General features: G+C 53.9%; 9 protein-coding genes across 9 annotated transcripts; 5 read left to right on the plus strand and 4 right to left on the minus strand.

The window, feature by feature from the left end:
• Positions 1-1,291: 1,291 nt before the first annotated feature.
• Positions 1,292-2,194, plus strand: N7482_004922 (Mic19 family protein; the record flags this gene model as incomplete). The annotated part of the gene is made up of 3 exons (XM_056687047.1): positions 1,292-1,350; positions 1,528-1,585; positions 1,658-2,194. The coding sequence occupies 3 exons, from the start codon at positions 1,292-1,294 to the stop codon at positions 2,192-2,194; spliced, it is 654 nt and encodes a 217-aa protein (XP_056542602.1).
• Positions 2,195-2,477: 283 nt separating this feature from the next.
• On the minus strand, positions 2,478-5,139 carry N7482_004923 (ribonuclease P/MRP protein subunit POP1; the record flags this gene model as incomplete). Its single annotated transcript, XM_056687048.1, has 2 exons — positions 2,478-4,742; positions 4,804-5,139. The coding sequence occupies 2 exons, from the start codon at positions 5,137-5,139 to the stop codon at positions 2,478-2,480; spliced, it is 2,601 nt and encodes an 866-aa protein (XP_056542603.1).
• A 278-nt stretch (positions 5,140-5,417) lies between these two features.
• N7482_004924 (putative MFS drug efflux pump) lies at positions 5,418-7,504 on the minus strand (the record flags this gene model as incomplete). Its single annotated transcript, XM_056687049.1, has 7 exons — positions 5,418-5,959; positions 6,014-6,386; positions 6,449-6,828; positions 6,886-7,042; positions 7,100-7,155; positions 7,211-7,289; positions 7,343-7,504. 7 exons carry the CDS (start codon positions 7,502-7,504, stop codon positions 5,418-5,420), a joined length of 1,749 nt encoding a protein of 582 aa, XP_056542604.1.
• Positions 7,505-8,518: 1,014 nt separating this feature from the next.
• N7482_004925 (PaaI family thioesterase) lies at positions 8,519-9,485 on the minus strand (the record flags this gene model as incomplete). Its single annotated transcript, XM_056687050.1, has 2 exons — positions 8,519-8,896; positions 9,051-9,485. The coding sequence occupies 2 exons, from the start codon at positions 9,483-9,485 to the stop codon at positions 8,519-8,521; spliced, it is 813 nt and encodes a 270-aa protein (XP_056542605.1).
• A 307-nt stretch (positions 9,486-9,792) lies between these two features.
• N7482_004926 (ubiquitin-specific protease UBP6) lies at positions 9,793-11,593 on the minus strand (the record flags this gene model as incomplete). Its single annotated transcript, XM_056687051.1, has 2 exons — positions 9,793-9,857; positions 9,913-11,593. 2 exons carry the CDS (start codon positions 11,591-11,593, stop codon positions 9,793-9,795), a joined length of 1,746 nt encoding a protein of 581 aa, XP_056542606.1.
• A 382-nt stretch (positions 11,594-11,975) lies between these two features.
• N7482_004927 (actin-related protein 2/3 complex subunit 4 family protein) lies at positions 11,976-13,136 on the plus strand (the record flags this gene model as incomplete). The annotated part of the gene is made up of 11 exons (XM_056687052.1): positions 11,976-11,978; positions 12,027-12,087; positions 12,144-12,177; positions 12,236-12,333; positions 12,389-12,480; positions 12,536-12,577; positions 12,716-12,798; positions 12,865-12,887; positions 12,951-12,970; positions 13,032-13,076; positions 13,128-13,136. 11 exons carry the CDS (start codon positions 11,976-11,978, stop codon positions 13,134-13,136), a joined length of 510 nt encoding a protein of 169 aa, XP_056542607.1.
• A 676-nt stretch (positions 13,137-13,812) lies between these two features.
• On the plus strand, positions 13,813-14,592 carry N7482_004928 (uncharacterized protein; the record flags this gene model as incomplete). Its single annotated transcript, XM_056687053.1, has 1 exon — positions 13,813-14,592. The coding sequence occupies one exon, from the start codon at positions 13,813-13,815 to the stop codon at positions 14,590-14,592; it is 780 nt and encodes a 259-aa protein (XP_056542608.1).
• Positions 14,593-14,746: 154 nt separating this feature from the next.
• Positions 14,747-16,249, plus strand: N7482_004929 (uncharacterized protein; the record flags this gene model as incomplete). The annotated part of the gene is made up of 4 exons (XM_056687054.1): positions 14,747-15,073; positions 15,134-15,196; positions 15,277-15,588; positions 15,653-16,249. The coding sequence occupies 4 exons, from the start codon at positions 14,747-14,749 to the stop codon at positions 16,247-16,249; spliced, it is 1,299 nt and encodes a 432-aa protein (XP_056542609.1).
• A 1,672-nt stretch (positions 16,250-17,921) lies between these two features.
• On the plus strand, positions 17,922-20,600 carry N7482_004930 (DUF2461 domain-containing protein; the record flags this gene model as incomplete). Its single annotated transcript, XM_056687055.1, has 8 exons — positions 17,922-18,489; positions 18,600-18,715; positions 18,767-18,820; positions 18,953-18,972; positions 19,032-19,102; positions 19,241-19,443; positions 19,526-20,146; positions 20,310-20,600. 8 exons carry the CDS (start codon positions 17,922-17,924, stop codon positions 20,598-20,600), a joined length of 1,944 nt encoding a protein of 647 aa, XP_056542610.1.
• Positions 20,601-27,221: the final 6,621 nt, after the last annotated feature.

Here is a 27,221-nt window from a genome sequence, read left to right on the forward strand (position 1 = left end):
TCGCGTGCAGCGCACAGACAAAGCCCAGTTACCCCAGCCGGGGAGATTGGGAAGTTGCATCCGAGGGGGCGGCTGTGGTTCATTGGACACTATGGTGTCTGTTTCTAAGTGTACACGGTATACATAGTAGCTCTAGGACGTCTGTCAAGGACGGAAGACTTGGTAGTCAGCAAAGGATCGTGATTATTTGAGACTTTCTCTCCCAAGACGCCATGGGGTTGCTGGGGTCAGTCTCGGGATCCATCGGGCCACACGGCTCATACTCTTCGGCTTCCGACAAACAAATGGGTTCGGCGGGCCCGAATGGTCGCGACTCCGATCGTCTGCACCATTCCCATGACTAACAGACCGGGGGGGAAAAGCCCGAGACTACATTCACTGACTATTTCCCCCCAAGGGTTGTTTATGGGTGCAATTTGGACCGTGGGAAGCCGAGTTCTGCAGTTGTTGATCTCCGTAACTAATAACTGTAAAATGAATGACCTTATTGACTAGCACCTTGTACTACTGTACCGCTGTACTTCCGTCTTTAGATTACTGCGATGACCTTACGTCAGACTGTATCGACAGGGCAAGTTGCTTCAAATATAGACGAAGCGGGTCCGGAGTAGGAGAGGCGAGTGATACACACGTCGCACTGGGCCGACGGCCGTCCATGAACCTCGCTGATACGTTTCGTTTCCTTTGTCCCCCACCACCCAGTTTAAAAAACCGACCGACTTGCAGCTCCATTGCAGTTGATTCAAGTTGGAATACTCAATGTAGCCCGAGTCAACACGGAATGTTTACAGTTGGAATTGCTGCATTCATACGGTACTTGGCCACTTCTTTTCGTGAACTTCTGCATTGCACTCTGAAGTAAAATCAACGCCGCTCAAATATAATTTGTCTTATGAGCAACGTTCCCACTCCTTAAAAGAAAAATGTCAACCCAAGATGATCGAAAATCAGCAAAGCAACGAGTCTCTCGCCCCGTTGATTTTTGATCGCATCATCTATAAACGCTCCAGTAGGGACATTAGCATCGTCATGTCGCGCGCTCTGGATAGCGTCGGTGTAGTAGTGGTAAGTGATCGGATCCACCTACTTATCTTGCAAGAGTCTGTACAACCAACCTAGTAAAGTACACCACTTAATGAACGTCCTCTCGCCGGGAGACGGCCAACTGGCGGGGATGACTAAACTTATCCCACGTGACCGAAGTATCGGAGCATCGGGTGAATTGGGGCGTCTCTCACAACCGCCCTTCCCTTGACTGACTTGACGGTATTCACACTTGCCAATCGGAATCATGGGCGCTGGCAGTTCCAAGCCTGTGGCTGGGGGTAACTCCCAACATGTCTTCTCCAGGTAATAGCTCCCGATGTTGATAATCCAACGAATACCCGGTGTGATGGCGGGAACCGGAACCACGAGACCCGATCAATTGAGCGCAATTGTTGCAATGCTCTGCAATTGGCACCATCGACCACCGTAGAGTTGGACTCAACTATGCGGCAGCATCAGCTAACATCAATTCCCGCGCAGCAACTCCCCCGTCCAATTCTCCTCCAACCTAGTCGAGGCCCTCCAGTCCACCTCCGAGGTCAGTTAGATCCCTCAGGACACCAGCTCAAGGAAGTGCACGCAACCCATACTCATCCATTCACATGTACAGACGGACTCCTCCCGCGCCACGGCCATCGAGATCGAGATCCAAAACCGCGTCGCGCAAGAACTCCAACGCCTCCGCGAGCGCGAGCAACAAACCCTCGCCGAGATCGAGAAGCGCCTCTCCGAAGTCAAGGACGACGCACTCCCCGTGACAGCCGCTACCGCCCCCCTCGCTGTCTCCTCCGGCTATCCAGTCGGCTCCTTGAACCTGGACGCGCCGCGGATCCCCTTCGCTGGCCGTGAGTACGACACCTCGCCGACCGTCGCTACGCCGCAGGAGCCCGCCGCACAACAGCCCGTGGCCAACCGGGAAATCTCGCGGGACTCGGTCATGAGCGAGATCGACGTGCTGCGCAGCCGTCTGGACGGGCGGAGGAAGCTGGTTGAGCTGGATGAGGGTGTTGCCAAGGCCAAGGCTGATGTGGTGGCATGTCTGCGGTTGAATGACCGGCGGCCGCTGGATTGCTGGAAGGAGGTTGATGCGTTTAAAAAGGAGGTTGCGAAGATGGAGGTCGCTTTTGTGGATCGCATTGTGGGTTAGACTAGCGACAGATGATACCGCGGCTTGATATGAAGTCTGTTTTCCATTGTTCATTTCATCTTCTTGCCGTGGATGCTGTACTGTATTGTATAGATTGTGCTCTTTTTTTATCACTTTTCTTGTAGTGGCCATGATTCTGCATAGGATGGAATTGATCCTGAATGAGAAAGCTATTGCGCATGATGGGTGGATTGTAGGAATGCTCGATGCATGGGCATTCATATCTCATAAAGGTTTTTACGTAGAGCCGCATTGCAGGGTATCATAAACACCAAAATATCCATCATACAAGCTCCCACACTCCCAATCGTCCGATCTTCTCACCCGCCGTCCGAACAATACACATCCTCCTCTCAGAAGGCTTCACGTTGGGTAGCAAAACCTTTGATAGCAGAATCGACCCAACTCCAGTCCCCTTCCCCTCAGAAAGATTGAAGTTCCCGGTGGTCACAAAGCCAATGAGATCCTCTTCAGTCGGGACTTCCAGATGCTCTGGCCCAGCTTCTCCGGGAGTCGCAAGAGTAACGAGCGAGTCGGGGAGTTGGCGATGCGCCTCCTCGTTGGAGAGTGCAGATTTTATCCGATGATGGATCTTGTGCTCATTGGACTTGCTGCTGGATGTGGAAGCAAGATCGAGCCATTTTCGGCGCAGAACTGGCTCTGTGGGGAGGCGATATATGCGCGCACAGGGAGTTGGTGTGCCGCGGCTGACGAGGGTAAGGTGGACTGTGGCCAGAGCAGAGGGGTCTGTAGGTGATTGGCTGAGATTATTGAGGATAATGCTCGTTTCGCCTGGGGGTAAGCGAGTATTGTGGATGTTGAAGGGTGGAATGGTAGATTCAGTCGAATCGGCTCCCTTCTTCGCAGAATCCTGGCTGGTCTGACTCTGCGGCGGTCCTTGAGCGAGCCTCTCCCAATCACAGGCCCAGCCATGTCCAATCTCTCCCTTGGGATGTCCATCACCCAGAACAAGACTGTCGAATTCAACGCGACGTCCTTTTGGTCGTCGTTCCCAAAGTCGTCGAGATTTCTCGGCCTCGTGCTGACTCCACTCCCAGCCAGCCCGAGTACCTGGGAAATCACCCGGGAACCATCCCTCTCCTGCCTCAAAGGCAAGTTGCTGCTGTTCCTTCAAGCCGCCGAAGCGCGGGGTTCCACCGCTCGAAAGCGGGTAAAACATGAGGGAATACCAAACCGGGGCCACGCATTTCCACGGAAGTAGTACTGTCCAGGTTCCTGGAACAGTATTCCGTTTTGACCGAGCCTGTGGACGGCTGGCAAGAACCATGACAGGGATTTGGGGGTCAGTGGGTTGTGCTGCAGGATATTTGCCCGGGCCAGCGAGAGAACGACGGCGGTTAATCGCCTTTTGACTTGGAAGCTGTCGACTAGCTGCCAGGCGGCTTGGGCGGTCGAAAAGAGAGGGCGGACCCTGCGTTTTATCGGGTGGCCATGTTGAGAGCAGAACAGCCAGGTCATTCATATGTGATTCGGTATCCGGAACTTTGAGACTGCGCGGTGGGAAGCGAAGGCGAGGGTCGGAGACAGCAAAAGATAGAAGGGCATTTGGCGGCAGCGATGATGGGTTGGAAACACCGAGTAAAGATGGCCAAGTAGCTTCCACGCTCTGTGCTGCTGGGCTGTCTGGTAGTAGGGCGGGCTGCAATGTAGCCAGGAGTGCTTCTGTAGACCCTGGGCCCGTGATTTCGATGCTCCCAATCTCGAACCGCAGGTCCTCAATCATGACAGGTGGGTTCTGTCGTTTCGAGGTCTCGAGCAGGTTCGTCCACAGCTGCAGGAATGCGGATGGGTGAACGCGGATGAAGAGCTTCCGTCGTGTTTTCGTAGGTGTAGATGAGCTTCTGTCTGTGTCGGTCATCTCAACATCCTCAGCCCTGGGCTGTACACACCAAACCAGCGTGACAGGTGCCATTGCTCTGACAGCCTGGTCCTTCTCGAATGTCCAAGCCTGCAAAGACCTCGTCCCAGCCCTCCACTTCCTTCCCTTCGCACCCCACGCCTCGTCACCATTGACACCGACTGCACGTAGAACAGCTTCGATGCACGGTTCTGTCCCTTCAAGCTGCACGGTAGACATATAACTCATATCCCACGCCACGGCGCCACGGGCGCCACGAGCTCGATGTGTAGGCCGATAACTCTTCTCAGTAGGCGAGATAGGAATTGCAAATCGCCAGATCGGATCCTTCGTTGTTGCCATATGCGCACGCTTCGCATGAAACATGTGAGTCGGGAGCCAGGTCTTGCATCGCTGTCGCTTGCGGTACTTGGAGTCCGCGGGCGGCGGGCGTGAGAGTTTGCCCTTCTTGATTTTCGGCACTCTGGGCGCAATGTTGAAAGTATGGGTTCCTTCTTCTTTGGAGGTGGCTTTGTTCTCGTTCTGTCGTTTAATCTTTGCGGCTTGCCTTCGGTTCTTGGACCTTGCATTCAAGGTTTGTAGGCGTCGAGCGGATTCAAGACGGATGCGCATCATCTGGGTTGGTTTGCGACGGCGTGCTGTGACCTTCGGCGTATTGTCCTCGACCATCTATCATTTCCCTCGTCAGCTATCAAGTGCTGTCCAATGCAAATACCACCATAGAACATACCTCTCGCTGCGCCCGAGCCCGCAACCTTCGCGGGACTCGTTTCACATTATGACTCGCCGTCCGACGCCGCAGGGAACGGGGAACCTTCTGGAACGCTCGGGTTGTCAGCGCATTCTTTGATCTCTGCATGCCATCCTCCAAGGCCTGGATTTCAAACGCCCGGGCGGCAGCGTATGCGGCGACATCGAGCTCGCCCGTTGCGGAGAGGGCGGCGTCGGTGGACTGTACGGCCAGTGTACGCGCATCAAAAGTTTTGGCGCGCTTTCGGGCGGCTCCGGTCGCGCCATGGGCCCCAGAGGGACCAAATGGCTTCCGTTTCGCGGGATTGGAGGCCATAGTGGCAGCTGTCGGAGTGTGTTGAGTTGAGCGACGTCGAGCGATAAAAAAGTTGCCGGGGCTTGGCGCGTCATTGATCGGCGGCCCCGCGGTACTTTATTTAGTCTGAAGAGGTACCAGTCCATTATTTTTCGAATGATTAGAATTTGAAATTTGAATATCGATTATAAGAGACAAGACATAGATAATTTATTGTTTGTATCAAAATAGTCAACCCATCGTCAGACCTCATCAACGCCGTAAACACAATACGTTGGTACACATTTTCGGGCTTCCGCTCACATCACGACTGCCACATGATCGGTCATGTACTTGCTGATATTGCCCAAGAAGCATGATGCCAGGATCGAAACAATACCGAATGCGATACTGACGTAATAAACCCATTTGTAGGACTCGGCATATGCGATCTGGCCCGCCGCGACTACCATTTGATACGCGGTCTCGTTGCCAGCAATACCGGGAACCTTCTGGATCTCAGTCAACAATGAAGCACCTGTAAGTTCAATGACTTCAGTGATAACCTCCACGCTAGTAATGTTAAGCTGGGTTACCATCACACCGCCAATATAGTGCTTCGCCGCCGGAACAAACTTTGAAATGAAGACGTTGTAGTAGATGGTGTAACCGACACTGCCCCCCACGACGCGAATGGAGAGCGTGAGAGCGGAGATGGTGGCGATCAGGTCATCGGGACAGATGATGGTGGTGATAATCGAGGCAGGAACGACAATTCCACCAATTCCAAGACCGGCCAAGATGAGAAGCCCCCACATCTGATAGAGATTGTCAACTCGACCAATAGCTAAAGCGCCACAACCTGTCATGAGGAGTTAGCGGCTTTTAATGTCACCAAGTCGATACAATCATTTACCAGCTGTCATAAGAACACTGCTCACAATTAGGAGCTCCTTGTTGTGCCCGCGGAACACACTCAAAAGGACAAGCACAATGCAGGCGCCAGACAAGATGCCAAAACCAATAGGCAAACTGCGAACACCGACATCAACGGGGTCGTGTCCGTATACATTGAAAGACTCCGTAGGCCAGAACATGAGCACGGAGAAGAAGTTCGCTCCGGAAATGAAGGTGATGACCAGGGTCAGACCAAGGGTCCGAGGTTCCTGCTTCAACCGCGTAGGGAAGATGGGGTATTTGGCGCCGTAAACTTCCCAAAAGCCGAAGGCAACCAGCATCAGGAAGCCGATAATAAGGGGGGCGAGGACGTGAGCGGAGCTCCAGGGGTACTGCAAGAAACAAGACAAATGAATTAGCGCAGCCAGAGGCAGCAATTTGAATCCATGCATACCATATAACCACCCCACTGCATACCAGCCATAAAGACAATCAGCCCGGTGATGCTTAAGAAGCCACCGACAAAGTCGATCCGGCTAATAATTTCCTTCCGGCTCAATCCAAGAGAGTTGACACGAGGAGGAGGGTTGTAGAAGAGAATGGTTATCAAAAGACCAAAGCCATTCCATGCACCGCAAAAGGCGCCAACATAGCGCCAAGTGCTATGGTAGGCGATGAGCTGAGCCCACAGGACAGAAGGGCAGAATGGCACGATGGTGAAAATCAGGACGGCGACATAGACACCACGCTTGCGGGTTGGTGCCATTTCCGAGGTTGCAGCCAGCGCAGTCAGCTCGTTAATACCGGCGCCAGCACCAGCAATGGCCATACCAGCTGGTTTATGTAGTTAGTAGATGCAGCTAAGTAGCTTAGCCAAGGAACTCGACCCACCGATGAAGGTATTCATTTCATGCGCCGTGCTGCTAACGATCATGCCAAGACAGACGAGACAGGCACCGAGGATGGCAACATAGCGACGACCGATCAAGTCGGAAAGAGATCCGACAAACGGACAGACACCTGCCAGAGCGAGAAGATTTGCAAGAACCTGTGAAGCCCAGGGGTTAGTGCTTAGATTGGTATTTGGGTGAGACGGGGTACTTACAAACCAGATCCAACGGTCCGCCCCACCAATCGATCCATAGATGTAGGGAGGAATACCTCCTGTTGAAGAGGTTAGCAGACACTTTGTGTGTAAATCGGGGTCGAGTCGTACCAAAAAGATAAACGGGAATTTGACTGCCAGTCCACAGGAAGGCCATGGAAGTGAATCCCATGAAGCGGCGGAAGGTCATCTAGATACTGCAATTAGTATTCGAATATTTATTGTAGGCCTCCAATCTCTTACCGGAATGTCCTTCTCGGACTCATGAAGCTCTACCTCATTGGAACCGCTATCGGCCACCTCGTGGTGGCTAGGACGGTTCTCCAGATCGCTGCTCTCCTGGTGCTGCGCGATGCCCTTCTCATCGGCATGCGCCGGAGTCTGATGGTCAATTGACCCAGTCATAGTCGGCAGGGTGTGTACAGCAATAGTACGATGCTCAGAATTCAAGACTGTCGCTAGAGCGAAAGACAGAAGAGAGCCTGAAAGGAGATCCCAGTGCCCAGTGCAGCGCTATCTCGGCCCACTCCACTCGAGTGGGGAGGGCAGCAGATATAAATCTTCGACAAGAAGGGATCCTCCTCATGAAACGGCCAGCTAGCACCGAAACAAAAGGAGGCCCCCCACCTATCTACGTATATCGGGGCAAGCCGTAAGCCAGCCAGCCAATCGGGGGGAATGCCCGCCATGTCAAAGTGAACACGCAATAGGAAGGAGAGCTTATAAGCGATAGCCGGGATTCCAGAACTCGAAATCAAGAAAATACCGAGGCACGCTTAGTGTTTCTTAGGTTGTCTTGTTTTTCCTGGGCGTCTTGGGGCCGAGCCCCGCCCTGGCGGGATGCGGAATGCGGGGAAAAACGCGGAGAAAGTGAATGCTATCATCATCAATTGTGGGCCTCGACCCCGTCAGTCCGGGCGCAGTACCGCAATCGGATCAGCCCCGAAACTGTAACCAGCCTGCGACCTCCCGAAGACTACGCTCGCCAAGATTCACTAGGTCGCGGTCTGCGCGGGTTGGTTGCTGACGGGGGCTTGCCTGCATCTTCAGATTGGGCGCCTTCATACACACGAATGGAACTTATGTACGGGGTACAAGGGAAAAGGTCTCCCCGCTGGATCCCCCTGAAAATTAACTAAGTGAAAAGAGGAAACAAAGTTGGAACTATGGTACATGACCGAGGTCTCGGGGAGGGTGTACTTGCCCCCTTTGAGCCTTGAGCCTCGATCGCCACCTTCTCGGTTAGGCGCAAAAGGCCCAAAAATAAAGGCATTTTAGATTGGTTGGCGAGTCTAACACGCCGACACTTGGGTGGATTCTTCCCACCAACTTATTTACTGGTTGAGTCATCGAAATCAGGCTGGCTTGTCTGTCCAATTGCCACACCTATGACTATGAGTTCATCACTCGGAAAATTGTCTAGAAGTGGTCGCCGAGCTTCGCCAACTTTAGCTTTTTTGGGACAACAAAGAGACCCGTTGCCTCAACACAAACACGGCCAGTCATGTCGCGCAGTTCGCAGGTGACATACGCCTTCCGGTCCGTGCTCCGCTCCGGGTCGAGAGTTGTGTGGAGAGACCAGAAGCTGTCCGAGTAGACAGGAGCGCGATAGTTGATGTTGAGGTTCGCAGTTACGCCCGTTTGGGCAGGGAAATGTCGAATGGCAGCGCGGCCGAGGTTCTCGTCGATTATAGTACCAAGGGCGCCGCCGTGCACCATTGTTGGCCATCCCTCGATACCCGATCCCATGAACACCACGCTAACCAGCTGATGCTCCTTTTCATTCCAAAAGACTTTCTGTTGGATATAAAACCTGTCAGAGCAAGCCGGGATCCCAAGGTTCGGCACTGGAAGAGCTCGGCAGTTGCTGGTTCATCCCTGCACATAGCTGCAACGGGGAGGCCCAGTGCGCCCGCCGAGCGATGCAAGCCGAGAAGCTCTAGCCACTCACCTGCAACCCAAAGCCTCTGCTTCCAGCCAGCGGACCTGAAGTCAGTCGATTTGCCTTGCTCTTTTCCGAGTAGTTCTGATAGACGCCCATTTCCACGTAATCGGGGTCCCTGCGCAGCCTTTGCACTATCGGAAGACCAACATCGAAGACCTGTTGGATGTCTTGCAACTGCAGCTTGTCCTCGGGCGTTCCAGGAGCTGGAGGTGCGGAGATCTTCTTGTCCATCCATTGTCCCACGCTAATCCCAAGTGCTCCGAAGATTCCCAGGTAGATAAAACGGCGCGTCCATCGCGACCGTCGGGCGGAGGTGGTGTGGGATGCGGCAGTGCTGACATTCCGGATAGGGTATCTCGGTGCAAGAGGGAACTGCGAGGTTGTATGCACTCGTGGTGCATGCGCACGGAGCGGAAGTTGTAGAATCCTGCGGGAATGCATTGTGGTCACATCGCCAGTCCGCTGAAGGATAGCGAAGCCAGAATGGATCGGAAAGCTGCGCGAGCACCGAGGTTTGAATCACGTGACATTTTAAATATTGGGGGTGAGAGAGAGGTGGAAAGTGTTTGGCCTATGTTTACCGAGGAAGAAAATATGAACTAAATCAGAAGATCATCAAATACCATAATTCAAAGTAAATTTCTGCGTCGACTCGTGGTCATCGTTTCTATTCATCTAGGGAGGGGTTCCTTGCTGGTCGCAGACTAGGGGGCGGAATAGTGTAGCATCAAGATCAAGATCGGGTAAATCACTCCTCCAATGCAGGAAGCTCAATCGCTCGGTAGAGTAGAATAAGAGCCGAGTGGGACTCGCCTGAGAGCCATGTTAGCGATATCATCAAGCGGAGATTAATTATGTATAGACTTACCACCACCAGAGAGAGTCTCGATTTTCTCGGCTTCTACCTCGGTCACCTTGTCATCGTTGAACCACCACCATTTGCCGACATCCTCCTCCTCGCGGCGCTTTTCTCCAGGCTGGGAGTCATTCGACTTGCGTGGCTGCTGCTTAACATACGCGGTGTAGTGACCGCTGTCGGCGCTTGCGCCCTGGTGGGTGATGACACCCCGGAGCTCATACAGACCAGACTGGTTGGTTCCGCTATCCGCAGAAGAGTTCTGGTTGATGAGATCAGAAAGCTCCTTCTTGGCAGCCTTGATAGCTTCTGTCTTCTCCGCCTCATACTCGGCATCGGTTTTGAAATCCTCCTCCATGGCGGTGTCGCCGTCCTTGTCGTTGGCCTTGCTCTTGTTCTCTGCAGCTTCTTTCTTCTTCTGCATCGGCTCTTTCTCTCCTCCGGCCTCTGCCTCTGCCTCCCCCTCCCGCTTTTGGTTCAGCCTCTGACGTTTGCGAGAACGCTCGATGTCCAACTCGTCCTTGCGGATCTCCCGAACCTTGTCGCGGACAGGCACGAGTTGCTTCCTAAGCTCCTCGGTGCAAAATTCCACAATATCAAGCTCGACTGGGAAAGTCACCTTGCGCATAATCTTGGCCTTCTTCTGGGTCTCGCGCTTCCAGAAGAAGCGCACAAAGTGCACGGCCAGGTATTTCGGCAGGCGAGAGATGCGCGACCGTTTCGTATATAGAGCATTGCGGCCGAGTGTCGGAGACTGCTTCTCTATCTGCTCTTCTAGGCCTGCCATGATACCATCCTGAAGGTGGTTGGTTTCCTTTCCGATGTGGCAATCTAATTTGAAGAAAACGTCAGAGGACTTGTTGGACTCTTCGCCGGCCTCTTTAGCTGCCAAATCATCGCACTCGGTGACAGAGTCGAATTGACCGGCCATGTACTTGTCGATAAATGAGACGCGCGGCGCAGAATCATCCTTTTCATCGGCAATGGTCAGCTTGTTGCGAAGTTGGTTCACGATCTGCGACCACGCTTCCTCGGCGTCCTGCTGTGCGTAACCATGTCCGTTACGATCCCTTTGTGCAAATTGGGGAAAGATAGTGCGAAGGGCATTGAGGAACATTAGAGGCGGGACGCCTTCTTGGGTCTCGGACATCTGCTTGAACAAATCGCGTAGCGAAGCGGCCAGATCATTCGAGCCGCCCAAGCCACTCAGACCGAAGCTGCTAAGGTCGGCAAGACCTGACTGACCAGATCGGCCGCTTGGCTGATACCGTTGAAGCTCTTGCTGCAACTCTGGGACGCTTCGCAGGGTTTGGAGGGTGGAGTTCAGATAGCATGTATTTCCCAGATTTTGTAGACCAGCGGGAGTCGCCCACTCTTGCCGTGCGACCTCGGCCTCAGTCATATCCTCATAAAATTTCACTGCCTCCTTAGGCCGGCCGAGATCCCCAGCGCCTTGGTCTCCAGACGGCGTGCCCATCATCATGAAGACTTGCCCTGGCTTGGCCTTGAGGGAGGCGAGGGGGGTGTCATCCTTAAGCTGACCGCCTTTCACCAACACCTTTTGTCGGTCGGGCTCAACACCTGTCAAGGAGAATAGCTGGTATTTCAATGTTTCGCCGTTTGCCTCGGGATCGAGCTCAACTTCGTGGCGTTTGCCCGCATGCTTCACGATGACTGGAGAGTGATTAGTCATCTCGACGTGAGCTACAAGGGCAACGTATAGGACTTACTTGGTATAGACGCCATATTTTCTGTTCGCCTTGGGGAGAGAAATGCTGAAACTGCAAGTAGTGATGGAAAGGTTGCCGAGAGTAGACAGCTTGCAGCTCCGGGGAAGGTGCTCGAAGGCCGTGGGGCAGAAAACAAACGCTACGTCACCGCCTTCCCTCCCGGCGGCTTGGGACGCGGAACCTCCGCCTGCACCCCTCCATCTCCTGTCGCCTAGCTTCACGTTCTCTACCGATTAACGAAGTTTACCAGGAACGACGGGATTTCGCAAGGCCTGCTGGGTCTTTATAAGCAATCGATTTTGCTTTGGGTTTTCCTGGAACCACAGAACGCTTCCTCAATACATCATGGTACGGCGACCCGGGCAACACCGCATGTCAACTACTAACCTCGACAAGTCCCAAAGCCTCCGCCCCTATTTGCAGTGTGTCCGTGTGAGTCTCACGGCTGCTCTTGCGGGTATGATATGATGGCATTCTTTCTAGCATGTGCGGGCCACACTAATTCACTACTAGTTTCGAATTTCGCTTCCCAAACCAGCGAGCGCCAGTACGATTACACTGACTCCGAACAAGCGAACATCAACATAAACTAACCAATTCCCTAGCAATGTCCCGGAGGTGGAAGCTGGAAGCTCTCCGGAGCTTATTCTGAACCCGGTCACAATTAGCCGAAACGAGCACGAGAAGGTCCTCATCGAACCTAGTCAGTGCATCCGTAACTTCTTTCCCTTCGCCTTCCTTTGCTAATTCAAAGCTAGGTGTCAACTCTGTACGCTTTTCGATCAGGATCAAACAGGCGGATGAGATCGAACACATCCTAGTTCACAAGTTCACACGTTTTCTCACACAGGTATGAGTTCCTTGTGTGTATTTGGTGTGCCGCATTGCTAACTGTGACCAACTAGCGCGCGGAGTCGTTCTTCATCCTGCGGAGGAAGCCCATGCCGGTGTGTACCATCGATCCGTCTTTCATCTCATCCTCTCTTCTAAGACTGTCTCCGACTGCACCTATTATACCCGGCTGTTCTTGACTCAGCCATCGCTACCAATACTTTTATACGCATGTCGCTGACAGATACGCCCAGGGCTACGACATCTCATTTCTGATAACAAATGCGCACACCGAGGCCATGCTGAAGCATAAACTAGTCGATTTCGTGATTCAATTGTGAGTTCATGCTATACGCCGTAGCTGTCCGACAAGGGGAGACTCAAGTGCTAACAACGAAATCAGTATGGAGGAGGTTGACAAGGAAAGTAAGTGTTTTTGCTCCCCAATCTAGATTCCCGAGAAAAGCCCTGACAGTGTGCCGCAAAAAGTTTCGGAGATGAAGCTCTTCGTAAGTTGTTCTTGCTCCTCTATGCTTCCTTTCCCTATCGGTGGCGACTAATGTGCTCTAGCTCAATGCCCGCGCTCGATTCGTAGCCGAATCCTTCCTAACTCCGGTATGAACACCTCAACGCCATAATTGAGAGGCCCTGCTGATGGAATTCTAGTTTGATTAAATCCCTGGCGTTTCCCCAGTTGCAGAGCAACTCCATGATACAATGACCTTGTGTTCTCACCATTCCTGTATTATACAGGCTGCGCCGTCTCGCAATGAAATCTTCCATTTATTTTCTGTCCAACAGACTTCTGCTTACACATCCTTCCAAATGTTCCTTGGTGTTGATTGACTTTGACGGATATTGGCGCTCGAGTACCAGTGCTTGAGGTAATAACGCTGGAAGCAATATTTTCGGCATTCATCACCTGGCGCATAAGAGCTTTGGATCTGTTTGCCACACAAGCTATCCCATAGCCAACAGGCCTTGGACCTGGCCATAGACAACGAAATTGCAGGCTTTCATCTCCGGAGGTAGACTTGCCGCCAACGATGGATTGCCAGCCCGATATCTTCGGCGTCGCTCCTTTATCTGCTGTTCGATTGCCTTGAGGAGCAATGCTTGTTCCTGCCTTATCTGTCTGGCTATGGTAGGTGCTTTCTCAGGTATATGAAAGTTAGGGTTGATAATTGCCTGTTTCGGAAGGTGGTGCGTGGCTGGTTTCCCTCCTTTCTTCACTACCCGTGTATCTCCACGCTTTCACCTTACTGCCTATCTGTCACCTCAATATCTCAGACCGCCTACCTCATTAATCTCAATCTCGTGGAATTACCACGCCCATCTACATATATCGAGGATGGACCAATCACAGCGACGCGAGGATGACTCTGGAGAGGCTCCTTTCGTACCTGTTTTGAATGGTTCTTCTACGAGCCTGCAAGGCGATGCGCAGGAACAACTCCAGCACTGGGAAAATTTCAAGTTTGCAGGACCGTTGACACAAGATTGCTCTACAGATGGCCACTCAAGCTCTTCTCCGGATGAGCCTCAGAGTGTCATGCGCAGCAATCCAGTTCTTGTTACTGCTTCTACTCTTTGCCACGAATCTATGCCACTGTTCCTCCACCCCCTGTCTTGTCCTTCGTCTCCGTTCCCTCCCTCCCACCCTGTCTCTCATCACGAACACATTCATAGCCCGCACCCTGAGATAATCTCACCACCATCTCAGATCTCGCAGGTACCTGCGGAGGCTGTGAGGCCAAACTCAGCTGATCGATTTGATCTCTCAGTTCTTACTCACCCTGTCGATTCGGTTCGGTTGACCGTCTTTCTCCAGTCTCTCCCTCCCCGGCCGTTTCGCCGTCATTCATCTTCTTCATCTTCCTCATCCTCATCTTGTTCTACTGTTCGTCCCACTCACATCCCTGATACCGAAACGGAGTACACACCCAAAGATCCCTTCAATATGTTTCACTACCCTGTGTCTTCTCTGTTTCGGGAGCAGCACCAGCAGCAGATGGAGGCGCATCAGTCTCGGCTGCTGCATCAGATCTTGACACCGGCAGAGTGCCCCATTGGCACGAATGTGGAAGTTCGCAACCCCCCAGTCTCGGCTTTGTTCTCATCGAGAACGTAAGTTTTGCTACCATCTATATTTCTTGTTTACCGCGCTTTGCAGTTGACAAGCGCGTGTTTTGATGCAGATTCCCTACACGGTCACTCGTCAGGAGGTGATCCAGTTCTTTGGACGCAGCGCTCGTCTTTCTGGCGATTGCCCGATTCACATCATCATGGAGCGCTCCACTGGCAAGACCATGGACTGCTTCGTAGAGTTTGTGACCAACAGCGAGGCCAGGGAAGCTGTGTCGCGTATTGACCGTCTGCACGAGGTCTCCCAGGGCCCGCGCATGGGAAACCGACATGTCGATGTCTCGCTCAGCTCCCAGGATGCTCTCCTGAAGGCTTTGTTTCCGAAGGCCAAGTGCATCCGGTGGGAGGCGGGTCGTCCGGTGCAACTGCCCAAGCGAGCAGATGAAGAGTGGTCCACTGGCTTCGTCGGCTTCATGACTGACGAGGAGCTGTTCTGCGTGGCTCGACATGCCAAAGAGCCCCACCGAGTATGTGCTTACCCTTCACTTTGCTTACTTAGTGGCCATGAAACTGACTGGATACCTCAGAGTGCGTTCGCGGGAAAGGTCCCCCAACGAACCTACGAATCCATCATCAGTACCATCTGGAAGGTATGCTATGATTGAACTTATTAATTTGATCCTCATCTTCCAGGGTAATTGTTTGCTAATATGGATATCCGAATATACAGTTCCCGTGGTACGCCGTCAACATGTACACCGTGCATGCTCGTAACAAGCTTTACGAGACGCTGCGAACCATGATCGAGGCGTTGCTTGAGCGCTTGTGTGCTGGACGGACCGTCGGCTTGGACCGTCGCCTGTTGTCTGAGCTGCTTCGTGCCGGTCTCGAGTGCCCGGCGTTTAACCCGCGGATGAAGTGGACCCTTGCAACCTGCAGTGATGAGCAGCAAATCCTGAGTCGTATGCATGAAGCCTGGCTCCCATACTTCCCCTTCGACACACTCACCTGGCTACCTCCTAACAACCCCACCGCGTTAGAGGCAAGTCCATATGCTTTCACAAATTCCTTCTATCTCTGCGGACAATCACTAATGTGTCTTTTAGTTCTACGCGATGCTGATTGCAAAGGGCCGGATCGGTGATGTTGCAGAGGGTCTCAAAAACTGTCACACCCGCCCCGAGTACCTCGAGCCCTACGGCAAGAAGTGGTTCGAGTGGCGAGGCCCTGTTACCTCGGAGAAGAAGTTCTCTGAAGCCATTCAGCACGAGAAGCAGGTCCTGGTCAACCTACTTACGACCGGATATAATGTGATGAAGAACGAGCGGCCCCGGTACTCGTCGCACGGCATTATGCCGCGCCCGGCCTCGGCAACCACGACCCACGCCTCCGTCGATAACCAGCCCGGAGGCGTGCCTCTTGTTGGCAGCTCGCAGATGCCATCGCGACAGACTTCCTCCGTGCTGTCCTCTGGACAGCCGACTTCCCGCGCGAATCCTCGGCACCAGCAAACGGGTTCCACGCGGCCGCACGAGGAGACCCGCTGGCCCAGCCAGGGGCCCAACCCCTACGACCCTGATCCCCCTTCCCGGCGCCCCCTTGGCCCTCCCGCTCCCCCTGCCCACCGCGGCTCCCGCGGATCGCGTGGTTCCGCCTCCGGCCACTGGCGTGGCCTTTCTGGAGGAAGCGCGTTCCCCCAGTAGGCCGCATGTGAAGGATAGATGGCCGGGCTATGTTGAACCATAACCTGAGTCTCATGTCAATGTGATCGCTGCTGTCTTCGAGATATCGTGAATGATAATGGCAAACTTGAATCTACGAGTGATGAGCAGGGAGATGATACCAATTTTTTGAGATGTTCACGAGAAGCCGATCGACTGGTCAAATCGCGTTGATATACGGTGGTCCTTCACGGTGTTTACTTTCCTTTTCTTGGATTTCCTATGTCATACTCTTCTCATGCACATGCAGCACCTCTTGTATTATCTCTGAAAGTGGAGAAACTTCTCTGTGTTCCACGAATATCTACAGCAGAGCACGACGCGCAACCGACGACAACGCCTGATGTTCTCTCCGGATTGAGGACATCCGATTGTTTCAGGATGGCGATGTGGCCGGCAATGAAGTTTATGGTAATTAAGGATGCTTTCGTGTGGAGAGGATCGATGAGGTAGTCGCTAGCCTAATGGATATTAATTTTATCCCAAAGACCTGTTTTTGACTGGTAGACATGTTGTGACTGACTGAGTCGTCATTGTGATGGTTATCGCAGCAACCCCTCGCGGCTCCCAGCGAGAGTGCGGGGCTACGATGGGGATTACACAAAGGGCTACGGCGCATTGCGTTGTATCGATGCAATGGCGCTCAACGGCCACACGCAGTGCGTATACCACGCAGCACCGACAAGACTGATGCAAGATACGGGCAAGACACCCATACACGGAACCTAGGCATCACCGACGGCGGTCGTTCAATCCCCTATTAAAGGCCCATAGGGAACGGATTATTTGCAGGGAACGTCCTTCGCGCCCTGACAACGGCATTTCCCATCGCCAGCACAACTGCTCATGGTGACTAGACTAGGCAATACATTGATATCGCGGATCAAAGGACAGGGGCTCTCATCTCCGGACCCTTTGGATAGCAGAGCTGGGTACACGACATTTGGAATGGACAGACCTTCTTAGATCTCGCTTTTGCGGGTCTTGAAGACCATGGGCATACTTTTGCAGGGTAAGAATTGGAGCTTTATTGGGTCCTTTGAGCTCCCGCAGCTTCAGTCTGGAATCAATAAGTCTACAATCTCCCGAAATGACCCTAGCGACGTGCATTCGTAGCATGGGTTCCATCGTCCGGCAATGTTCGATATCCGCGATCCTCGTCAAATTGTTCGCTGTCAGCGAGAAAGCCGGGCAGAAAAGGAGGAGGGAAAGAGGGTCTCAGACCGCAAAAGGTGGAGCGGGATTACAGTACTAAGGAACATACTCCAGGCACCCTCGCGGTCCGTATTACACAGTAAAAAAAAGCCGGTTTTAATAGGCATGCGGCGGCCCCTTTGCTCGTGGCAAGCTTGCTTTTCTTTTTGATCTGAGCGGCTGCACGGGCGCTTGGACCGAATCTGCGATCTTGCAGCCCCCCACAATTATTTGCTCACCAATCTCACTCTAGCGAGGCGCTTTGCTCCTGGCGTTTGCAAATTTGAGACGATTCCTTGTCTTCGGCGGGGACCACAACAAAGCAAAACATACCTACTCCAGTGGCCGGTCTACAGTACAACACAAAACCCCACCAGAGGCTGGGTTTGTAAGGAAGACAGAAGACTGCATATAATTTAACCATTGAATTTCAGTCACGAAGATCTATTTGAGTCCGACCATGCCTCGACGATCGTCGCGGGCCGCTCCGGCCTCGCCGCAAGCGCCTCGGGCGGCGCCAAAGCGACGAGCCTCGGCCAGGCTGTCCACCTCGCAAGCCGAGATCAAGAGGGTCAAGTCCAATGTCTCCCTGGCAGGCAGACCCGTCAAGTCCACGGCCAAGAAGAGCAAGTATTTTGAGCCCGAGAGCTCCGTGGAGCCCGGTGCATCACCCAGCCAGTCCGACGAGGACGAGTCCGGCTCCGCTTATGATGCGAAGGACTCCGATGGGTCTTCGGAGAATTTCTCGGTGCCGGACGAGCCCAGCGACGGCGAAGAGGCCTCCAAGAAGTCCCGCTTGAACGCGAAGCAAGCGCGCAGCGCTGCAACAGACGAGGATGTCCTCAAGCACAAAGAGCTGTGGCGCGAGGGTGTGCGAACGGGCTTGGGACCGGGAAAGGAGGTGTTTATTCCCAAGCCCAAGGCGCGAGACCCGGGCAATGTCCCGTACCGCGACGAGACGCTGCATCCGAACACCAAGCGCTTCCTGCAGGATCTGGCGAAGAATAACGATCGCGGATGGCTCAAAGGTAGACCTCGCGCCACTCCAGTCATCGTCAGCGCGCTGCCATCTGCCAGCTGCTAGCTGGTAGTTGCCAGCGCGGCTTCCTGAGCAAACTGACTGTTGGGTGTCCCCTAGGACACGACCCCGATTACCGCGCGGCAAAGAAGGACTTTGAGACATTCGTCGAGACCCTCACCACGAAGATCACGGAGAAGGACAGTACAGTCCCCGAACTGCCCGTGAAAGACCTGGTGCGTCCAGCAACTCATGGAATCCTGCTTTCTCTGACCAATGCCGTCCAGGTATTCCGCATCCACCGCGACATTCGGTTCAGCAAGAACCCTCTTCCGTACAAGGTATGTCGCTTCTGCATGACCGGATCCTCCCGCCGAACCCCTACCAGGGCGGGTGATGCGGGTGATGGAGGCGCTTGTGTGACTGTGATGCTCATTAGCGGTGTGCGTGTGCCCCTGCTGACGGACGAATAGATTCATTTCTCGGCTGCGTGGTAAGTGCCCTCGCTCACAGGAGGGAAAGGTGATGGACCACACTCATCAACCGCGACAGGTCCCGCACGGGCAAGAAGGGCCCCTATGCAGCATACTATGTCCACTTCCAGCCTGGCTCTTGTTTTGTGGGTAGGTCTTATTGTTTTTGTCCGACACCTCGCCCACCCTTGCTCCCTTCGTGGCTATTCCAACCCATGCTGCCTGTTGCTGTGATTGTTTCTTTCGGTGCTCTTTCGACCTGAACTCATGCGAATTCGTGGTAACTAGGCTGCGGCCTCTGGCACCCAGAGGCTGGCCCGCTTGCAACACTCCGAGAGGACATCGACGAGAACGCAGATCGCTGGAAGGGGGTGCTTCGGGCGCCGGCCATGCGCCGCGAGTTTCTGAAGGGAGTGTCCGATGACGACGATGCGGTCGTGAAGGTGTTTGCGGATGCCAACAAGGAATCGGCCCTCAAGACGAAGCCCAAGGTATGTAACTGTGTCAATTCTGTTCTTTTTTAGTCATTCCTTCCCTCCCAAAGCTGTGAGATGTTATCATTGTAGATGCCAGCGGTGTTCCTACCGGCATCTTGATTCGTATTGTCTCTCAATGGTCGCCGAGGCCGCCCGGGCGGTTGGTTCGTTGGTCGCATGGTGTGTGATCGAGGACTTCATTGATCACCCGACCGACACCGGCCAACCAAATCATTTCTGCATCCATTTCAACGGAGCAGCAGGGACTTCTAGCCACGACAATGCCTCGGTGACCAACGGAACCGCTGCAGGCTCGTGGGAGAGGCGCCTGACCCCGGCCGTCCTAGACGCGTCCCACGCTGGATCGCCCATCCAGTCCCCTATAGACTGGACGGATCATACCCTGCTTGGCGACGCAAGGCAGGAACCAGCAACACAAGGGCGGCCTCGCGATTGGGAATCCACAGCATTCCCCGCTAGCCCCCAGTGCTGTCCCTCGTACTGGGTCGCGCAGTGGTGGCGGAAAACACGACCGGCGCGCGGGTGTCGGCGGGAGAGGCAACCCGTGTTTTGGAATCATCTCATGGGCGACGGACCAGTAGGCTATGATTTCCCCGAGAGCCACGCCTGGCAAGTTTCAGCTGGGGGCGATGGTCGGGCTCCAGCTTTGGGACGGCGTCGGACGCTGCGTCTTCGCGCCGTCTCTTCTCGTTCCATGGTTCACTTCGGCGCCGGGATCCACGGGCCTCACAGCTTTGGGAAGAGATACCCTTGGCCCCTCCCCGAACCACGTTCCAGCAGCAGTCCTGAGGGACCGGACAAATGGGAAATTTTTACTGCTATACTGGCAGCCTACAGGACTAACGACAAATGAACTCTAGGGCTACGATGCGGACAATGAAAACATCCAATTGCTCCGACTCCGCAGTTTCACTCTCGGACGGCCTGTCTCGGATACAGAGATGCTGGCTGCGGATGCGCAGGACCGGATCGTCGCGCTGGTCGAGGTCATGGAGCCTTTCGTAAGCCTGCGCCCTCCCAGTCCCGTCAGCATTCAAGACCCTCCCACTTGTTCTCCTCTTCTCTCGTTATACGAGAGTGATCTATCTGCTCCGGCTATCTGCCTTGAAAAACTCCTCCCCCACCCCCGGCGATTTTTTGCCCTCCTTTGACTAGCCCGTTTCCCTTCTGAGCTAGCCACTTGGGCCCGGTTGTCCGTTCCTGTTGGCCCACGGCCGAATCAGCGCCGCAAGATGGGCGACGGACACAGCCGTCACACTTGGGCTGCAGCTTTGGAGAGGAACGAGGGGGAGTTACCGCAGCCTTTTTTCTGTTCCCTTGCTGACCGCTCCTCCCCTCGAAATAGGTTACGTACCTTAACAGCGTCGTGATGCCCGATCAGTAAATGAGATCGATTTCGATTCGATTTCGATCTCGATTTCGATCTTCCCTTTCATCGGTGGACAATGGTCTGCTTCGGGTGGGCAAATGGCCAGGAAAAATGAGAGGGGTCGTCGGACCAGGCGTTGTATACTGTGCTATCTGATTTTCCTTTCTTACTCCCGTGTTTGATATGGATCGACACACGCTGGTATTCTTCTCTCTCGCTTGCTCGCACTTTTCACCCTTTTCGTTGTAATTCCCTGCCCACGTTCCTTCTTACCTCGTGCCATATGCGCCCCGTAAATAATGTGACCTGAGCCCGGCCGCATAGGTATCGTGAACCACCCATGGAGCGGGCAGCCGCAAACCTGCACATGGCCATTTTGGGACTCTACCCCTCTGGCAGGATAACGGCGACAGTAAAAGGGTCACGACCTTGCACAGCCATCACATCTAGCTACTTTACCGAGAAGGTCAACCGGGAAAATTGAGGCCCGTCAATTAGAGGAATTCCCGGATAGTCGTTTGCTTGACCCTCTGCCCGCATTGGCTCTCGAGCTGTATGTACGTCAACTCCATCCCACATTCACCACATCCACATACCCTCCCGTACCGTTAGGGATGCGCGGGGCTACAAGCTTGTCCACCCACACACCAATTGCATACCATGCCCAAGCGAACATCTCGCCAGTGGCCCCCTCCAGCTTCAAAAAAAAAAGCATCTTATGTACTATTAACTACTAAATCCATAACCCCCTTCATTCCGGAGGGCCTAGAACAAAGAATGAGGACGTAGACACGGAACTAGACATATAGCAGGACTACGCTTCTGCAGCCCCGAGAGAGAGAGAGAGAGAGAGAGAGAGAGAGAGAATAGAATAACAACTAAAAACCTACAGGACTTACGTTTGATGCGCAGCACAGTGCATCTACCCCAGCCACTGTGCATGTCCGACATGAAGCCGTACGATAAAGCATATCGCGAGTCGACACAACATACGACCTACTGCTTACTGCCTCCCTTCATCCTCATACATGAAGTAGGGTGCTGCAAGTACTGTATCGCCACCGCAAGCGCCCGCGCGGCCGCGTTCGGCCCGTGGTCGGGCTCGCCCGCTAGGCAAAACCTTGGGCGACTCCATCCGGTGCATGTCAATTGGGTCGGGGCGGGACTCCGCCGCAATCCTACCGTTTGGTTCAGTTAGTTCAATCCGTTCTGTTAATTCTTGGCTCTGTGGTTCAGCGATTCGGTTCTGTGGTTCACTGTGGTTCCAGTGGCCCGGCGTGACGAGCATGCAGCGGTACGCTAGAAGCCCTCCCAGCCTTCCAAGTGGAAGACTGGCCCTTCGGCCCAAGCACCTTCCTGCTCTGGAAAGGACGGACGGTCCGGAGGGTTCCAGCATTCCAGATGGGGGTTGCGTTTGGCTCGCCGGCCAAATAGTCTCCTCAGTTTCTGGACGGGAGGGAACGGTAAGGAGGTCCGTTGTTTGGTTGAGAGCGCGTGGCACGGCGGGGACAAGGAGTTAAACTCGTAGAGCCCGCCCTAGGGTCACTGGCGTCATGTCATGTCCATTGTGTGTCTCGCTGCTTGTGGATATCGCCCGAGACAGTGTGGGTTCTGCGCATGGCTGGCTTGCGATATACCCCGAAGTAGGCAGGTCAATGTGTTGATAGGTGGGATGGTTGGGTTGACAATCGGAGAGGGCGTCGACTTCGAAATTGGCAGCGGTTCTACGAAGGCTTGTCATTGGCATGGCGGAAAGGGGAGATTTTTTCCTGCGGGTGAAACACAAATCAACGAGACCGTCCGAGAATTGGGGTCGTCAACAGTAAGCTTCATTTGTGTAGGTTCAAGGTGGCTGTCTGCAAAAACGTGGCAAAATGAGGACTTGAACTCTGCAGAACTGGAAATGGTAAATGGTGGGGTTTTCTCGTCTGTTTCGAGGATGGTGGTTGTGGGTTGCTCAGGTAAACTTTGTTAGGCAGCATAGCGCTAACACCAAGTCCAGCAGAGGAATGGCGTAGATGAGTCAATGGGAGTAGGTGAGAAGAATTGCAGTGCCCTGGATATCCAATTCCGGGAGTATTCTCATGTCTGCCTGTGGTCTAGGTGTGAGCTAACTAGTCAAGTCTTGAAGCCGAAACTCGCTATCATGACATTAGGTGAGCAGCGGGCAAAATCCTTTGATCGTAACTTGTATAAACGCGAGGTTCAAGGTAACAGTGAACAGATATAAATCACATAGAGTCTTCCGCAATCAATCGCAATGTTTGATGGCTGACCCGGCAGCCGTACATAAGTACTGTACTTGTGCGTCAGCTTGACAGCAAGCCACATTCCATTGGCGGAAATAGTAGCCTCCTCTAAGATCGAGCAATAGATGGGCAACAATCAAACCGCGACACTCTTGCAAATTCTGGGTCTAACTGCGCCGCCCTAAAATTAATGCGATCGTGGGTACTCCTCCGTACAGTATCGATGCAATAGCTCGCGCTTCACCCGATGATGGCGTCGAACAAGCGATGTTGATTGCCTTGCAAGCCTCAAGTCAGTTCGGTTGCTGCCCAAGGAACCTTGAAAGAAAGGCCCTGGGCATCCTGCATCATCTGTGTGGACGTAATATGTATCGTGTACCGTATCTTGTCAGTATACTTGCCCTCCGTGCGGCAACCACGTGCGGCAATGGCGTCGACGACAACGCATCCTCCTCGACGGTCACACTCCTCTTGACCCAACTCTACTGCCTGTCTACTGCACGCTGCATTTCAGTCACATCTTTCCTTTCGAGTCCGGGTGTCAGTGCCGCTCTGGTGTCACTTGCCGTCGAACCCACAATGCACGCTGTTGAACGAGAGATCGAACGGAACATGGATCCCCCCAGGTGAGGCGCCAATCAAGGTCCACAGTCAGATCGCTCATGCGCCGGCAAGCAGCAGCAGGAAAAAGCAATGTGATCGTCCCGCTCTGTACGACACCCGGCTTTTCAACCCGATCAGAGTTGGAATCGCAACGGTGTGTCACCGCCAATTCGGTGCTCACAGGCGCTCTCCCCTCGGACTGGTGGCCTCGCGGACTAGGCTATCACACGACCCAGGTCATGCTCAGCACTGCCTCGCATTCAGGCAGGACAAACTTACCACCGCTTCACACACCCTGTCATCCAGTCCCGCATCACTCTGCTGGACCACGTCAGGTCGCCGAGGGTCAAACCCGCCATTCTGCGTTGTCATAGGCTCTGTCCCTGTTCCCGTGACCGTTCAGCCATGCGGGAAGCGCATGGCAGCGTCTATTAGTGCCCGACGGGCTCCATCCCTGTCGATAGACGCGCTCCCGTGTGGGTTATGAAAAGAGGGGCGGGCGACCGGGGGGCCGGAACAGAAAGGGAAATTTCTCAAAAACAAATTACGAAAAAAACAATTCTCAGCGACGGGGGCGCAGGAAATAATCATCGCAGCCTGGGACTTTACGACCGGTCGGGCGGCGGTTGGGTCCCTAAGCCTGCGCTCAGTCCCTTGTTTTTGGGTCCGAATCGACTAGCGCGTCCCCAAAACAAACTGCATCGAGTGGCCAGTGGCTTTGGATCAGTGTGGAGCCCTCTGGAGAGTCCGGAGCATGGTACACTAACAGCAAGCTGAACTGGCCGCGCCAGAAGAGTGGAGTGCGGAAAGCGGAAAGACGCGGACGGCAATGCACGAGCCGATTGGGTCCTGCCCGTCTGAAAGAGAGAGAGAAAAAAACGTGGCAGAAGGGCGCCAGATCAAGGTCAACACCATAAAAATATGTGACGCTTCCGGTGAACCCTCTCCTCCCCCTCCAAAAACCCAGCCAGCCCTAAAGGGGAGTGGTTCATGGAAGCGGGAACGGGGACACCAATCACCAGACTCGCTACTGCACGCTCGACAAGGCGCCCGAGGTCGTCCAGATGGCACACATGCATGAGATCGGCGGGAAGGCCGGAGCGGCCCGTGGGACAAGTACCCCGACCACACAGGCCGCACAAGTTCGCCCTCTCGTCTTCCACCACCACGCTAGCTCACCAGGGTGTTTCACTCCGGAGGAGAAAAAGAACGAGGAAACCACACAGGGGCGGTGGGTTGGAAGAGGAGATTGATGATGCTTTCCTGGTATCAGGTGTCTCGTCTGAGGCCCAATCATGGATCATAGTCCGCCTGGGCTTGTCTCCCCTTTCTTTCCCCCCCCTGCTCTCCATCCCATGTCTTCCCTGGAATCCTTTCTTTTTTTTCCACTTGCCCAACTCCTCTTCCTATGTGATGCATAGGTGGACCACCGCCGGTATTGGCGGTGACGGAGGACCACTTTCCTCCCGTACAACGTGGTTGTGGCTCTTCGACAAGGAACCCGCCCCTGTCAGCGGTCGACTCGTACGCTAATGCAGGTTACCATGGCTCATGATGGGCTTTCCGGATCCAGTGCTACAGCCCTGGGAACTTAGTGACTCCATTCCCTCCGGTCAGCATGTCAGAATGGGCTCCGCTCTCGTCACCAGACACTTCGTATCGGGTAATGGAGGGTGGCAAGAGAGCTGAACCCCACTCATCAGCTGAAGTCTGATCGCCACTTCACACCGCCTCCCACGCGGCGCGCTGGGAAGGTGCAAAGGTGCAAAGTGCCTTTTGCGGGAGGGGGAGAGAGGTTCGATAGTACATGCAGTAGCGCTCATGTACCTCGCCGCGAGCAGGTTGTTTTTGCTTCGCTTTGCCGGGCCCTTTGCCTGGTTGGAGGTCGGTCCCTTCTTCCCCCCCCCCCTTTTTTTTTTAATTATTTTATTCTAATTAATTTTTACCCTTTTTGATTCTTTTTTTTTCTTGTTCTTGCCGCCATTTCCTGGCCCTTCTCCGCTAGACTGCGCCGGGCTGGAGCGGAGGCGGTGTTGGCTGCAGATTGGGGTTGCAACAAACAAGCGACTTTTCGCCCCGACCCGTGCCCATCGCCATGGAGAAGAATCCTGGTTCCACGGGGCCGGTTGCGGTTGTGCAACAACGGTCCGAGTCGTCCCTCGCCCATGGCCCCATCGACTCGTCCGAGCCAAGGATCACGGAGGAATACCATGACGATCCACGCTCAACATCGTGCATGGCAGGGTTTATCCATACAAACCCTGGTCGACCGCACATCGAGTCACCTGGTACTAAATGTGGTTTTGATTCCTCTCTCGCTCTCTTTTGCTGGGGACTGGTCGGTAATGATGTCAGGTTTCCTGGCTCGGGAATTTTTTCTTTGTCTGGCTTCCCCGCTAGTGTGCAGTCCGGAGTACCTTCCCAGGATGCCCCGTCATTAACGTCAAAACCGAGATGGGGGCTAAAACCTGCGGTGAGGCCACTTGTATACGACCGTGTCGGGTTGATTCCCGCTCAGAGCTTATACCTACGAACGGATACCTCGCGGAATCGACATGAAACCTACCCTCACAATCGTGCACTTGCAGACTTTGAGACAGGAAAAAAGACAAAATGACAAACGATTAGCTCTCTCCAAAGCAACCGAATCGCGGCCAGTGGTAAGCCATAAAAGAAAGTTTTCTCTGCAGGCGGGCAGCGGGCACTAGCAATCGATGCGCCCGCCAGTCGCCGTTCTCGGCATCGCAGCAGCCGATTCACGGTACCCTATGGGGGGGCGGGGAGGGAGTGCAGCATGGCAACGAGAGTGACGAGAGGAACGAGGGAGCGACTAGCGCGTTAGGGGAGCCGGGCAGGGCCGGTCAGGGCCAGTCAATGGCCGTTCGTACTGGACGGCAAGCTTACTACTCGGGCTAGGAGCTAAGCCCCTAACCCTGGGCATCCATGGCGTGGGCCACACGGGGGCTTGCCTGGTTCAGCTGATGCCCTAGCGTCAAGGAGGGTCCCCCGTCCATGTCGACGGGTCACCGGCGCCGCTTAGCCCGCGGGCCCTGCCCGGGCTCCACCCCGTTTGTGCTAAAAAATGCCCTCTGCTGCCAATCAGAAAATTGGTTCAAGGATGATTCTTATGAATTTCTTTTTCTTTTTCCTTTCCCGACGATGGATGACGGAGACTTGGGATACTGAGCATTTTGTGGAGTACACCGTAGGCTCGAGGAACCAGATCTCATACACTGTAATTATTGCCCCGAATTTTTTATTTTTTTTTTCCGCCCCGAATTTTGATTTTGTCTTTTATCTGGGATAATCATTATTATCATGTCTCCGATCTGACAAGGGGGAGACCACTGGGGCTTTCTCTGTCCTCTTCCACTCGTCTTTTCCAGAATTCCATTGCATTCCTCTCTCCCCAGCCTAGTGGTCCGGCGCTCTTATCGGTCGTGAGATTATCTCGTCCGTTTCTTTTTCTTTTTCTTTTCTCTTTTTTCTCCTTTCGTTCCCTCCAGGTCTCTTTCCATACTCACCCGCTCTATACACCTGGTATACATCCA

This window comes from Penicillium canariense (genome assembly GCF_028826845.1).
Source record: "Penicillium canariense strain IBT 26290 chromosome Unknown utg000003l_segment0_segment0, whole genome shotgun sequence".
NCBI lineage: Eukaryota > Fungi > Ascomycota > Eurotiomycetes > Eurotiales > Aspergillaceae > Penicillium > Penicillium canariense.